The sequence below is a fragment of the Cydia pomonella genome, chromosome 22, assembly GCF_033807575.1.
Source record: "Cydia pomonella isolate Wapato2018A chromosome 22, ilCydPomo1, whole genome shotgun sequence".
Classification (NCBI taxonomy): domain Eukaryota; kingdom Metazoa; phylum Arthropoda; class Insecta; order Lepidoptera; family Tortricidae; genus Cydia; species Cydia pomonella.
Window position 1 is genome coordinate 4,680,011 of NC_084724.1, and position 15,637 is coordinate 4,695,647.

General features: G+C 37.8%; 1 protein-coding gene across 2 annotated transcripts in view; it reads right to left on the bottom strand.

Moving 5' to 3' along the window:
• The window catches only part of LOC133530351 (proton-coupled zinc antiporter SLC30A2-like), a 41,185-nt gene extending 25,771 nt beyond the window's left edge, over positions 1–15,414 (bottom strand). Inside the window, exon 1 of one of the 2 annotated variants that reach the window (XM_061868260.1) lies at positions 15,014–15,414. In XM_061868260.1, the coding sequence (XP_061724244.1) occupies positions 15,014–15,145 (132 nt within the window). In that variant the 5' untranslated portion in view covers positions 15,146–15,414. Of the gene's footprint in view, positions 1–2,101; positions 3,114–15,013 lie in introns of those variants that run through there. The other variant, XM_061868261.1, reaches the window with a different exon arrangement.
• Positions 15,415–15,637: the final 223 nt, after the last annotated feature.

The window sequence follows — 15,637 nt, forward strand, 5'->3', positions numbered from 1 at the left end:
TTATATTTCGGGATTGCTTTTTCGGCCGACGCGGGGCGCGGGTCGCTTCGCTTCAATTAGTACGCGTGGAATGGTTCGGTATTTGAAAACTGTTTCTTATATGTATTTCTAGTTGTTTTGAACCGACTTCACTATGCGTTAGCAACTGATATGTTTGAAGTTGGCGCAAAGCCAAATTGTTACAATATTGGTCCATAATTTTTGTTTAATCAAAATAAAATATTTACTATAATTTCATTTAATTACTAGTGTACGCAATTCTGTAAATGCTAAATCTTGTTACTGTTTGTTTTCAAATTTTGTCCATAATCTAGCGTAGAAATAACATCTCACCTCTCTAGCGATAAATTGTACATATATGTCTTTATCCTTCTGTGCACATATGTTTAGAGTTATAGTCTCTGTAATTTCCGCTATTGTCTGTAACTTGTTTGCCAAATAAGTAAAATAAAAAAATAATACCCCTAACAAAAAAAATTGACGCTTTTAAGATTTGCTTGGCATGGCTTGGCCGACATCAAAGATTTGGCTTGGCATGGCTTGGCCGACACCAAACATTTGGCTTGGCGTGGCTTGGCCGACATCAAACATTTGGCTTGGCATGGCTTGCCCGACATCAAACATATCAGTTTCTGGCGCCTATGAATATAAACATAGGTGTAGCTTTCAAGTCGGTGTGGTGCGGTGAAAGTCTTAATTTTTTTATTTTTTTTTATTTAAAAATTTGATTCAGGCAACACGGCCCGTATACAAATACCTTATAGACTAACATACAGAAAAAAAAAATAAAACTAAACACTATTTAGGCGTCAAAACTCTGTTGAATAGGCTGCTCTTGAATCGGATTCGGCAGTTTGCCCCGGACCTCCGAAACACGATACCCTTTGGCCAGAAATAAATTACCCCTTCATATTTTTAAAGTCGGTTAAAAATATGACTTTTAAGTCTCTTCTTCCTCGCGTTGTCCCGGCATTTTGCCACTGCTCATGGTAGCCTGGAGTCCGCTTGACAACTAATCCCCAGAATTGGCGTAGGCACTAGTTTTTACGAAAGCAACTGCCGTCTGACCTTCCAACCCATAGGGTAAAATAGGCCTTATTGGGATAATTCCGATTTCCTCACTATGTTTTCCTTCACCGAAAAGCGACTGGTAAATATCAAAATGATATTTCGTCCTAAAAACTCATTGACACGAACCGGGGTTTGAACCGACGACCTCCGGATTGAAAGCACGCTCTTACTGCTAGGCCACCAGCGGTTCCTAAATGTGACGTTTAAGTACCTATACTAATTCGGTTCGACAAAAACATAGTTTTTACAAGCTTTTATTTAACTTGCCCTGTTAGTATGTATGGGACAAATCTTGCAAGTTAAATTTGACCCACTTCCCGGTTTCCGATGAAGCTGAAAATTTGCATACATATGTAAGTCGGGTGACAATGCTATATTATGGCACCATCAAGCTGATCTGACGATGGAGACAGGAGGTAGCCATAGGAACTCTGTGATAAAACAACGCAACCTAATTGTGTTTGGGGTTACAAAAGTACAGTCAGCGATAAAAGCTTGTACCAAAAATGAAATTTTTACCAAAAACTTAGTCGTTTCGTGTTCCATTGTTTGTAATATTAAAAACCGGATCAGTGCGAGTCGGACTCGCCCAACGAGGTTTCCGTACTTTTTAGTATTTGATATTATAGCGGCAACAGACATACATCGTCTGGAAAAATAACTGTCTAGCTATCACGGTTCATGAGATGCAGCCTGGTGACTCTTTCTTTACCCTTTGGGTACAGAACCTTTAAAATTTGAGACGTTATTTTTTATACCAATTGTCGAGAAAGAAGTCTCTTTGTTTAAGTAAATAGAGTAATTAAAAATAAATCCAGTGCTTAAGTCAAATGCCTGAAACAAAGACATTTAAAGCCTCATAAAAACTAACGCGCAATTGAAAATTACAGCCAACCTAAGCTATAAAACATTTAGGCACAGAAAGTTAGATTATTTGTGTCAACTTTTTCAATGTACTATCGAAAATGTACTAAGACTTTTTGTACATCTTGTATAAGATGAATGGTTATATAACAGGATAAATACTTACAGATATTAGTTTCATTTTGGCACGAGTTCATCAGCACTTTTCATGAAATTAATATAACAAATTCGATCTAGTCTTTCACAATACACAACAATTACAAATTTTAGTAAAATTTGATCTAGAAATCCGTTACAATATAACTGAATAATCGAACATCGCACTTGTACCGAATTTTAACCAAGATTTGGTAGGTAAGTAATGGAAATAAGAACCAAAATGGCGGCTAAACTTGCTATATAGAGGTACAGACAAAAAATAATAGCGCTTTCTCTGCTATTGCTACAGAAAGTTCCATAAGACCATCCCGTTCGAACATTTCCCCTCTCCCCCCATGTCATATCCAGTAGAATCTATATTCACGGTTTGAAAAGTTGTAACTGCAGCGGGTTATGGAAGAAATTTCATCTTTGCAGTGAACGTCATAGAGTGCACATTAGAGTGTGAATGTTGCATATTAGTTGTAATGCAAGTTTCAAATAAAGAACGTTGGTTCAATGTTTGTTATTGAGGGTAGTTTTAAAGTTATGTTCCTCGGTAAATTATTTGGATAGTTTCGTAATGACCTCTAGGTACAATACCTATTACCGTCGACAAAAAATATGAGTACTTTATTTTTAATGCTTAATTTATTTAATAGTTTTTGTGATTATGTATATTAAATGTAATAAAAGTAGTTGTATAGAGATGCCACGAATATTCGGCAACTATTCGGTATTCGGCGTATTCAGCTATTTAGGTCAGTAATCGAGTAACCAGTGTGCGAAAGACGGTGATCGCACTCGACGTGGCAAAAATGTAACCGCTAGACAGACGTCACTTTCGCGTACCTAGTCACATTTTGAACTTTTGGCGTCAGAAAGAGTAATTTCTCACATTCGTTAAGGCCTCAACAGACGCTGCGATAGATGGCATGCAATTTTAGATAATAGCCGGCTAAGTATTACCTACTTGCTTCAAGTTGGCAGTTACCTCCCGGCCCGCTTCCCCGCGCCACCCTCTCTAACGCCTTATTCACTTAGCCACCTTTTACAACTAGAGATGTCACGAAGTTTTAGCCGAATACCAAATATTCGGCCCGTATCTCGGCCAAAGCGCCGAATATTCGGTTGCCATAACTTAACCATTGCGTACATTTTGAGTTACATTTATCATGAAAACTGTTCGCCAACATAGCACGCGTTTTCTATAGGGAATGCAATAACCGGGCGTTTTTCATTACCGGTAATTTACCGACGCGAGGTCCCACTAACCGGTTAACCGGTAAATTACCGGTTATACGTTTATGAAATAAAAAACATTGATTTTGCATTATTATTGATTGTGTCCTATTTTCGTCAGTAACCTTTAAAAGTAATCAACAGCACTTTATAGAAACATCGACAAAACAAAATAATGAAAATAAACTATAAACATTAAACAAGATATATTTACTAATCATATTGAATAAAAAATCAAACATGTATCATTTCAAAGCGAAATGAACTTGTACATTAAATAAGCAACATTAAACTTTTTTAATTCTTTAAAAATCGCAGTAATCAAAGGGTAACAAAAAAGTGACAGTCGTCATTTAAATGTCATACACGTTTGCATTTACAGATCTATCAATATAATATTGTTATTAAAGTAACTAAAACCGTAATCAACATTCATTAAAATCTAGTAATATAAGAAAAAAAAATTTACAGCAAGATTAGTTTCATATCATTTTAACACTAGTTACTTTAAAATTGTACTTTAAGAGGCAGTTATCGATTTTAGTCGCAAAAATGTCTAACTATTAAAAATAACAAGTACTGGTTTCTATTAGCACGTCTTGTTTTCTTTCATTATAATATATATTTTTTTTTAAACAGACTCACTTAATTAGTAATGATTTTTTTTTCTGATGGACGTTTAGGTAAACGCGCGAAAAGCAGTGATTTTGTCGATCTTATTTGTAAATTTCGTTAAGTTTGGACTGCTAAAAATGGTAATTTTGTATTACACATATCCTGTACTTCAACTTTAATAAACTACATTTTTGTTACTATAAATTTGAAGTAGTGTAAATGAAAGTTAGACGAAATCAATTTTCTCCAGAAATTACTTCAAAACAAGTGACAATTTCTCTGAAAATTGACTTAATTTCAACGTAATTTTGATACTTAAACAATCTACAACATTTGCTGAAACTGTTCTTAAACATCATTTTGTATAATTTACTACCATAATTTATATGAATTTTTAAAAACTATCCCTTCTCGTCACCTATTACCGGGGACGCACGCTTGCGACCTCATTATTAAAAGGCAAGATGAAAAAACGTGCTAATAGAAACCAATACTTGTTATTTAGATATTACGTAACAAAAGGTGTACAATTTTATTCCAACGACTAAATCTTTCAATTTAAAATTTTTGCTCTAAAATCGTTACCGGGCTCTTAAGATAGGAGTTGGAATCAAGAACATGTCATCATCAAATCATTCTGTTAATTATATATAAAATATAGAACGTTGCTTAGACATTCGTGAACGATATCTTGAACACAAGTAACCAGCGGTAGAAAATGTTCTTTCGCATTCCACACTTGTCTGACACTACAGACTAAAACAAAGGACACTGAACATAGTAAGGCGGGTCGGGTAGGGGTGGCGAGAAGGGAAAGGGCGAGGGATTAGCGACCACTCATTTGTCACAAAACATTGCTTCCTAGTTCCTACTCCGACGAGATCATAAGATGCAGAAAAGTAAGTATTTTAAGTGTCTCTTCGTAATCGTAAACCGTAGTAATTGGTTTTTTTTGTAAGTACGAAGACATCGATGGGCTAATTCAACAGGTTGTTACATTTTTATTTGCCTATACAACGTTCGGTAAATTCCCGGTTACGGCTGGAAATTACCGGTATTTTACCGACTGTAATATTGGTCAAATTACCGGGTAACCGGTTAACCGGTTACCATTCCCTAGTTTTCTAAGATAAATTTTAAGGGAATGTAGAGAGTCACTCAAATCCAATCCATAATAAAAATAAAATTATATGTAATCAACAAATGCTCAAAAAAGGTCTTCGTATTTAACAAGTTTCCAAGAATACTTTTTTAATATTAAAGATATAGTGGTTTGAGGTTATTTTTATTGTGTAATTCTTCTTTAGGTAGGTGTAACAGATATTCGGTATTCGGTCGTATGATGCCTACTATTCGGCACCATTCGGCCGAATACCGAATATTCGGCAAAATAAGTCGTTCTATGGAAATTAAAAAACAAATCACGGCTTAAAAACTAAATTTGATAAAGTATTATTGTTTGTAATTAAATTAATTAATTAAATTTGTAATCAAAGGATTGACAGTTCCCGTTAACTTTCCATACTGTATTAAATTCCAGTCTACATACAAACGAATCGAAGTAAGCTTTATTAACGATGTCAACAATCAACAATAACGGACTGATAATGCGCTTCGCTGATAACATTTGTTTGGCTCCCTTTGTTTGCCCTCAAATTAAATTAGTACATATATGAAAACAGTGTACATTCATTAGGTATCGGAAACATAGGTCACGTACATAATAATCTGATAATGTCATGTGATAATCCAGAAACCTCTGTAATCTCAACGGCCGGTTTTTTGTTCTTCCATTTTCTGGTGTGCCTAAGGCGCAAATTATACAGAGATGGCGTTGTGAAGGCGTGGAGCAGGCGCGGCGCAGACATGATGCCGCTTCAAAACGTTTTTATATGGCATGATGCCTGTGCCGCGCCTTCATCACGTCCTCTGTGTATAATTCACGCTTAAATTATAAGTCGTTTACTTGGCCGTTGACGGCAGGGCAAAGAGCAGGGACATACTGTAAAGTACCCGGCGACAAATATTAGATATCGGAATTTCGGCTTCGTAGAGCGTTATCTCTAGCTTTTTCTCCCTCGTTGTCTCCCTTTTCTCTTTCTAAAGACCGATGTGCAACATTTATCGACGGGTACTGTAAAGTGTAAACGCCATCGTGCTCATGCCCTAGGTTGCAGTCAGAGGCGGTTTTTCGGGCGTCTGCAGTCAAAGGAACGGCAGCGTCAGGAGCAAGCAGCCAGAGCAGTATTTACACCATGTGGTGGGCAAACTAAGAAGGGCCAGAACTGCAGATTTTTTTTTAATTTGAATCCGTTTGTCACGAGAGCCAAATACTATATATATATATATATATATATATATATATATATATATATATATATATATATATATATGTATATATACATTAATTTATTCAGAAACCGTTATGACTGTAATAACATAATAAAAGGCAATACAAAAGACCTGGAGGTTCATGGAGGTGGGTGAATCAACTTTTTTTGTTTTGTTATCCTGTCCCGTTGTTCAAGGGACAACAGTGGCACAGTTTGTTTGAAGAGACGTTGTATGCCGTTCTATTAACATGCTTAGTAGGGGGCCCATTATGGACATTGGTTATAACGACCACAAAAACGCAAGTTTAATACATTTAAGTACCATAAAATCAGTATTACTACTATCAGTATCAGTACTCCAAAGGACGACTTTCGCCAGCCGTCAGTACGTAGCAATGAGTGCTCGTATTTACAATAAAGTAAATAAACACCTAAACATCTATGCACTAAATAGCTATGACTGTAAGTCTAAATTACAAACATGGCTTAAATCACAGACCTATCAAGAAACGGAATCACTATTAAACACTATCAAATGAGTCATTTTACTAACCTTAGCCCTATATGTATAATTTTTTCCCTTTTTTAAAACATAGAACTGTACAGACACACACACACACACGCGCATACGCGCACACGCACACACACACACACACACACACACACACACACACACAGACACACACACACACACACACACGACAGCCGTTTTTCTTCTCTTTATATAATATTTAGATTTTTTACATTGTCATTTTCTATCTTAGTATTATTATTGTGTTTTCACTTCTTCTTAAAGTACCTGTTCACTAAACAACCTGTACCAATTTCTCCGGAGGAATCGCTGAATCCTGAGTCACAGGCTTTGTCCTAGTTCAGGAAACAGAGGCTCAATCCAAATGGAACTGTTACAAACCTAAAATAAGTTTATTTTGTAATCTAATGTAAGCCTCACATTTTGTATTAGGTTTCAAGTAAATAAAGATTTTATTTATTATATTTATTATTATAGTATTTCAATGAACTTTTGTCCCCTGGACAACTAATCGTAATCATGGCAACGAGTGACGCTAAAAAGTTGATTCTCCCAATTATTTCGAAAGACCGGCGGTGAGCCGGATAAAACCATTGCGCGGACCGGAGCCGGCCCGCGAGCCGTACATTGCCCAATGCCCACCACTGGTTTACACTATGCCCGTAGGGCCACCCCACACTAGCGTCTCCAGAACGTCAGCGTCTAGTCAATTTTATGGCTGCTGTTAAGACGCAACGTTGGCGCAACTGCGCAGCGACGCCATTTTCCATAGCGCGCCATCGACGCGCAACGCTCAGAAGACACTAGTGGGACTCTCTCTAAGAGCGTGTTCGATCGTTTGCGATAACTCCTAAAAGTAGGTACTTTTGTTTACGGCTGGTTGCAAATCATTGTTCTAAACGGCGCCAATGAATTATCCAACTGAATAAGCCCGTCTACGTCGCCACAGCGAAATAACTGTATTAAAATTAAAAGTCTTAAAATACTGAAATTGGCATAGCACTTACGACCTTATAATTCGACAGTGTCGTTACTGTAGAAAGGCCTTAATGGTACTTATTTACATAATAGCAACGATTTTAGGGTTTTTGATAAAATGACAAAAAAACAAATGTGGGGATTCTAGAGAAAAGAAACATTGTAAAGACAATAGAAAATAAAAAAGTAGTAGTAATTGGACATCTGCTACGACACGACCTGTTCTTTAAGAACATCATAGAAGGAAAAATAGATGGAAACAGAAGAAGAGGAAGACCGAGAAAAAATATTTCAACCAAATAAAAGAAAATGTCCAGGTCGTGTCATACCAGAAGGTTAAGGAGTTGGCAGAGGACCGGACGAGCTGGGCTCGCAGCTCCACCCTCGTGTCAACTTGTACTATAATGTATGGTCATCATCATCTTCCTAGCATTGTCACATCCCGGCTTCTTGCCACGACTAATGGGAGCCTGAGGTCCGCTTGGCAACTAATCCCAGATTTGGCGAACGAACTAGTATTTATGAAAGCGTCTGCCAATGAACCTAGGCCTTCTTGGGATTAGTCCGGTTTCCTCACGATGTTTTCCATCATCGAAACGCGACTGGGAAATATCAAAATGATACATTGTACAAAAGTTCCGAAAAACACATAGGTAGAGCTTGAACTCGCACCCTCTTACCGTTAGGCTACTAATGATTTTTTACGATCATATCATATTAGATCAGTATCAAAACCGTAACAGATTTCAAAAATCAGGATACGGCTCGGAACAAAAACTATATAAATGGCATGGCTTTGTGTCGGCAGAATTGAATGTTATCAGCATTGTTATGCGAGGTTTATTGTTGGGCTAATGTTCATAATGGGCTCATTGACCGAGCGAAGGCGAAAAGGTCTGTTTCAGGTTGACCAAAAATTCTTTCGTAAGTCCGGAATCCTCTTGACTCGGTCAAATTATGTTTTTTGAAAAACAAATTATATCCAAATTGAAACTAATGCAGTATAACTTTGGGTTTGGTGCTTTACGCACACTAGCGTGCCCTCCCCTTCCCTGACGCAACCCCCCCCCCCCCCCCCCTTTTCGCATGAAATATGCCCCGGTTGACAGTTTTTTCTGGAAAAGTATACTTTTTAGGAATAAAACTCTGAATTTACTGCAGCATAATACTTATTTTGGCTGCGTTTCCACAAAATATATCTGTAAATGCGTAGCGAAAAAAGCTCTGAGAAAACGCACAATTTTGAGTTTTTATGTTTTCTTATTTCCCAGATATTCATTATTAATTACGCTCAGCTCACTCAATACCGACGCCGACAACAGAACATGTTCTCGGTAAAGATGTCAATCATTGTAAATACATCGGCTTTTAGTTACCATCGCTATCGGATAAATCGGAGCGACCAAGGTGCTCATAAAATCTGAGCATGCACTTAAACGTTTTGATAATAGAGGTTTCGTTACAAGCTTTTATTTAGTTTCACCTGTCCCGTGGTCTGTAATCAAATCTTGCAAGTTATATTCGATCCACTTCCCGGTTTCCGATTGAGCTGCAATTTTGCATGCATGTATAAATCTGATGACAATGCAATATTATTATGACATAGAGCTGATCTGATGATGGAGACAGGAGGTGGCCATAGGAACTCTGTGATAAACCAACGCAAACTAATTGTGTTTGGGGTTTTTAGAATTGGCTCGATGAGTATTAGTTGTCTGTGGAAATAAAAGTACAGTCAGCGGTAAAAGCTTGTACCAAAAATGAAATTTCTTATTTAGACATCCACTTAAACGTCTTGGTTTTGTTCAGATATTTGTGAACAACTTCGCCGCTCCGATATATCTGATTGCGACTGTAGGTACGTCTTTGTTCTTCCCAATGAGTCTGCGTATAAAAAGACAGATAAGCGGCCTTTGTATAGTTGATAAATGCTAATGTTTTGTTTTGTTAACAACATAAATTCATTACTGTGTCTATCTTAGATCTATGATATGTAATTATGTAGGTACAGTCGCCATCAGATATATATATCTTTTTTAGGTTTGTTATAGTTTGCGTATTCATACTACTGGTTTTCTACTTTTTATTTTATTATTATAGTATTTATTGCACTCGTCGTACTTCTATGTGTATCCAAAATTCTCATATTGCTACTGTTTACTGTTCATATTGATTTGTCATTCACTTGTTAGTGTTTGATCCTTTCGCATTTTCTCAAAGGTTAGCTGGAAGAGATCAATTTAGGGATAAGTTCGCCTTTGTACATAACATTTTTTTCTGTTTTGTTTTGTCTGTTTTATGTTAACCTGTTCATGTGCAATAAAGTGACATACATACATACATACAAACGCCTTGACAATAGAGGCGTGTTCAGATATTTGTGAGCAACTTGGCCACTCCGATATATCTGATGGCAACTGTACATAAAATTAAAGCTCCAGTTAAGTGCTTGTTGGACTAACCAGAATAAAACAACTCAAGGCGCATTACACATCAGGTAGTTTTCTGATTTTTCCGTACATAAAAATAGGTGCCATACGTAGGCGGATCCAGAGGGTGGGTCATGGGCGCATTACCCCCCACCTGGGCTCTGGGCTGGATCTACAATAGTTCTAAATGTTTCATTTACGAAAAAATAACAAGTGTTTGACCGTGTTACCCCATGACCATAAAAATGGATCCACCCTTGGTGCCATAGACAATATCTGTATTTATTCCACGATCAGATGACATTGATATACCTATATCTAAGGATGGGCCTTACAGGCAATAATCTACTACTACTTATAGCTACTTCTGTTGCTGACTGAGCTATATACCTCATTCTGTGTTATATGTAGTTTGTTTAAAAAAAACATAGGAATAGGACACGCGTATAGCCAAAGAACATTTGGCCATAAACAGACATTTTAAATTCTGACATAAAAAAAAAACACTTTTTTCACTGTCGTCTTTGGCATTCGCACTATTTCGCCTCTGCAGAAGCACATGCCCAACTGGACATAGCGTGGTGCGTATTGTGAGTCGTCTGTTCCCAAAAAGGGATCGAGGTGTGCAAGATTTGTCTTTGACGTATGTCATTTTCTAAGTATTTGCATCATCATTACAGATTTGATTTTGTATGTAGTGAGTGAGAATTGCGACTGAGTGCATGTCTCGCCCCGCAAAAATTGGCAGAAAGATTTGTACAGTAAGATATTGCTTGGGCTCCTCCCTTGCAACATGTCGGAAGCTGGTGTTGCTCGAAGTCTGTCGTGGAATTACCCAACATATATTTTTAAATTAAAGGAAAATTCACTATTTTAAGCAAGACTGAAAATTTAAGATGTATGTAAATGCTTAGTCACATAGCTTTGCTGCTATGCCACTTTGTGCATACTGGTTACATAGAAATGATTGTCACTATTTATGTAGCTACCTAGTTGGTTACTTAATTCTGTTACTGCAATAATCTTTATCTACATAAAATATTCGAACGAAAGTTGAATAAACTATATATTAAAATGAAGTACACTAAATCAGGAATTACATATGACAATATCATTCAAAATGGCCTCCTCTGGCCTTGACACAGGCCCTCAAACGACGAGGCCAGTCATCAATAGCGGCACGCACGATTGTCATGTCTAATTCCGTCACTGTCTTAACTATGGCCCGCTTGAGGGAGTCAAGATTTGTGTGGGGTTTAGCACAGGCTTTCTCCTCAATAACCTGCCATATGGCATAATCCAGGGGGTTAAGGTTCGGGCTGGAGGACGGCCAGTCTTCGTGGGCAATAAAGTCAATTTTGTTCCTTCGAAACCAGGCTTGAGTTGTTTTTGCCTTATGTGCAGGAGCTGAGTCCTGTTGAAAGACCCATGGCTAGTTTTGAAATAGGGTGTGGCTCAAGGGCTTCACTATTGGTTCGAGAACGGTTTCCTGGTAAACTTTGGCCCCAGTTTTCACACCTTTTTCACAGAAATGAACCTGTGTTAGCCCTGAGTATGACACACCCAGCCAAATCATCACATAAGAGGGATGATGGCCTCGTTGCACTCTCGGAACAGCCGCAATCGCCTCTTGACTGTTTTTTGCATACCCTCTGTCATTCTGGTGGTTACAACATTCTTCAATGGTAACATTTTTTTCATCTGTAAATAGTATTTTTCGGTGGCGATTTTGTGCGTACCGCTTCAATAGAACGCGACTTCTCTCTAGCCTCATAGTCTTTAATCGTCCATTAAGCAAATGACCTTTTTGTCTGCGGTAAGCGTGTAGTCCAAGGTCTTCATTGATAACTTTTTTTAGGGAGCTTCTCTTCACAGACATCTGTATTGCCAACAACTTTTGCTTACGGACGGGGTTTTTTTGCAATTCTCGCCTTCACTGGCTTTATTAGAGCTGGGGTCCGAACGGTGCGTGGTCTTCCAGACCTCTTGCGGTCATCGAAGCTCTGAGTACTATTGTATCTATTAATTGTGCGATAAACAAATTGTTTGTTGATTTTTAGGTTTTCAAGCAACTTCAAAATCATGTTTGGCGGGTGCCTACATTTGTGCAACGCAATTACTGCGATACGATTCTCTTTTAGGCCCCAGTTCATTATAGATACGACGAGATAAGCGTTATGTGTCGTATATAATTATAGCTCACAAATCCACCACATTATATCATTTTAATTTTTTCGGTAGCATTTGTTTTAACGGAAATAAAGAGGTTGCAAATCGAGTAACACAACTTAGTAACCAACTAGGTATTTTACAGCAATACTGCTGTAAAATTGCTACATAAATATATAAAATAATGGGATGCAATACTTAAATATGGTAACAGTCCCATATATATGGGACTATATGGGACGTATGGCAACCCTAAGTATAGCAAATTACTGAAATTCGCGTTCCGAAATTTTTGTTTATTGTTACCATAAATCGACATGACACTGGCAAATTAATAAAAAGCCATACAAAAAAAAAACTTGGGCTTTGTTGTAGAAATAATTATTTTCAGGTTTATCTTAGGTTACTACCTATTTAGATTAGGTTTAATTATACCTATTACATGACTTTTGTGATAAACTTATCTGATATCTCTTATCACATTGTAAATAAAAAATTGAAAACCATTTAAAACCCGCCAGCTCCCTAAGTAGCCTGAGAATACAAATTTTAATCAAAAACTTAAGATATTGGTGTAATACATGCTTTAGGCATCTAGACATTGACATATATCTAGGACGGGCCTTACGGGAACTAAGAATGGTGCTAGTTCAGTAGTGTCACTCACGAATTCAAGTGAATAGGCGGGTCCACACAGAGCGAGCATACGCGCGAGGCAATTTCCTCGCACACAAAACGGCCAGTGTAGACGTGCCTCGGTCGAGGCGGCGCGCGCGTTTTCCTCGCCTGAGCGCGCTGCCTCGGCCAAGGCCCGTCTACACTGGTCGGTTTGTGCGTGAGGAAATTGCCTCACGCGTATGCTCGCTCTGTGTGGACCCGCCTATTCGTGCAGTCTAATGCAACTAGTTGCGATCAATCGCGCGCATGATGCGAACTCGTCAACTAATCGCGTTGTGGCGTTAGACTGTACGATTGGCTCGAATCGTGTGCGTGACACCGCTGAACTGGCCCCAATCTTATTGCTCGTAAAGCCTATCCTTAGATATATGTCAATGCATCTAGAAGTCTATAATATAATTTCCCAAACTATGGGTTGCGAGGTTTGCGGATGACATTGTTCTACTAGCTAAAAACTCGGACAACCTAAACAAAATGATAAACAACATTGAAACTAACAGCAGAGAAGTAGGACTATCAATGAACTTGGAAAAAACAAAGGTGATGACAAATGGCGAGAAGAACATCATTAAAATAGGAGAAATGATAGTGGAGTATGTGGACGAATACATTTACCTCGGTCAGATTATATCACCTGATGAAAGAACTAGAGAGAAGAATAGTGACTGGGTGGAAAAGGTACTGGTCCCTGAAAGAAGTTTTCAAAGATAAACAACTCCACTCTAAGACAAAGGGTAAATTATTCAACACATGTGTTCTTCCTGTCCTAATGTATGGTAGCCAAACCTAAGCCCTGACAAAAGCTACTACATCCCATCTAGCATGAAAGGAGCATGATAGGTGAACATAAGACTGACCAGCTATGAAATATCCTAATTAGGAGTAGGACGAAAGTCCAAGACATTGCCACAAAAATTAGAAGACTCAAATGGAAGTGGGCTGTCCATATCATCCGAGGCACAGACAAATGGAGCAAGCGAGTCGCTCAATGGTACCCAAGAGAGGGAGAGAGAGGGGCGAAGAGACCTCTAATGAGATGGGATGGTGATATCGTGCAGGTAGCTGGCTGTACCTGGAGCAGAGTGGCAATAGATCAGAGAGAGTGGAGAAGGTTGGAGGAGGCATTTGCCGAAGGGAGAGCAGACAAAGAATACAAAAGATGGCAGATAATAGAGAGATAATGTGCAACTGTTCTTTGTTCTGTAAATAAAGGCTATTTTATTATTTATTTATTATTATGGGTTGCAATCATTTGGTGGGTCACAAGTGAAATTTGAGTGGGCCCTGGAACATGAGACACATATAGACCGAGATTGGTACTAATAATATTTCATCCTCCTTATTTAATATGGCCTAAAATTGGGTCCCAAATTTGGCAGGTTTTGTTAGGTGGGTCAAAGCCCAGTCAACTTTGGGAACTACTAGTCTAGAAGATTAACTTACGCCAGAAAAACAGCCACCCAGAGTCAAAATAATACAAGTTACCAAATTTTAACCCTTTAACAGACGAACTTCGATTTTATATGGCAAAAATGACCACACTATAATATTGATTTTAAACTTCATTTCAAAAGGAGAGGTTTCATTTTTCCATAATTTCCAGAGTTGATTTAAATATATCCAGATGTCTTAATGTTAGCAAAATATATATTTTTTTATCATCAGAATGAATGAATTCAGTAAGATCTTTATGCATTCATTCATAAAATAACCTGAATCAACCCAGAATCATAACATGTACAACAAGTTCACCAAAACCTTGCGAAAACGGATATTAAAACCAGATAAGGTTTTACAGTTTTGATAAAAACAGTGTTAGCACAAAAAGTGTAACAACAATAACTATCATAATTTTATTATTCAACTTGTCTTTATACAATAAAACACAAAAGCTTTCGGAAATATATTGTAGCGCAATTTGATTTTTTTTAAAGAAAAAAAAAACTTTTGTTTAGGACACTTACCTCAGAGAGCAAAGGCGCTCTATCCAAGTGCTCAGAAGAAGCAAAGGCCGATTCGAAATACACTCCATGGTCACCTGGGTCGTATCTGGAGCTACCTTCGTCCCACATCCTAGCCTCTGGCTCGTCAGACATTCTGGCGCCGTCACTACTTGCAAAAAAAACTATTCACACCATCACTAGATGAGTATAGGCTAGAGGACTAGAGTACGGTCTTATTTAGTAGAATTGAATTAGTATGTTTGATCAGTCTTAGATCTTAGTCCAATTCATTTAACGTATTATTAAGAAAAAACATGAGAGACTCTGCGTCGTGATAAAATCGCGAACGTTTATCTACAGACGAATGATTATGGCTGTCAAAATGAAATGTCAATAATGTCATTGCGGTGCGTTTTGTTTATGCATAATAGTATTTTATGCAACAGTTGTATAAGAAGGGTCAAAAAAGGCGAGTGGCGTGAGTTACAATGTGAGCCGGAGCCGAAGGCGTAGGCGAACATTGTAAAGGAATACGCCACGAGAATTTTTTGACCTACTTATACAACGTTGCATACAATATTTTTCCTACGAGTCAACAAAAATAAATCTTAATTTAGGTAAACAAATTACAGCAAAAGTATATAG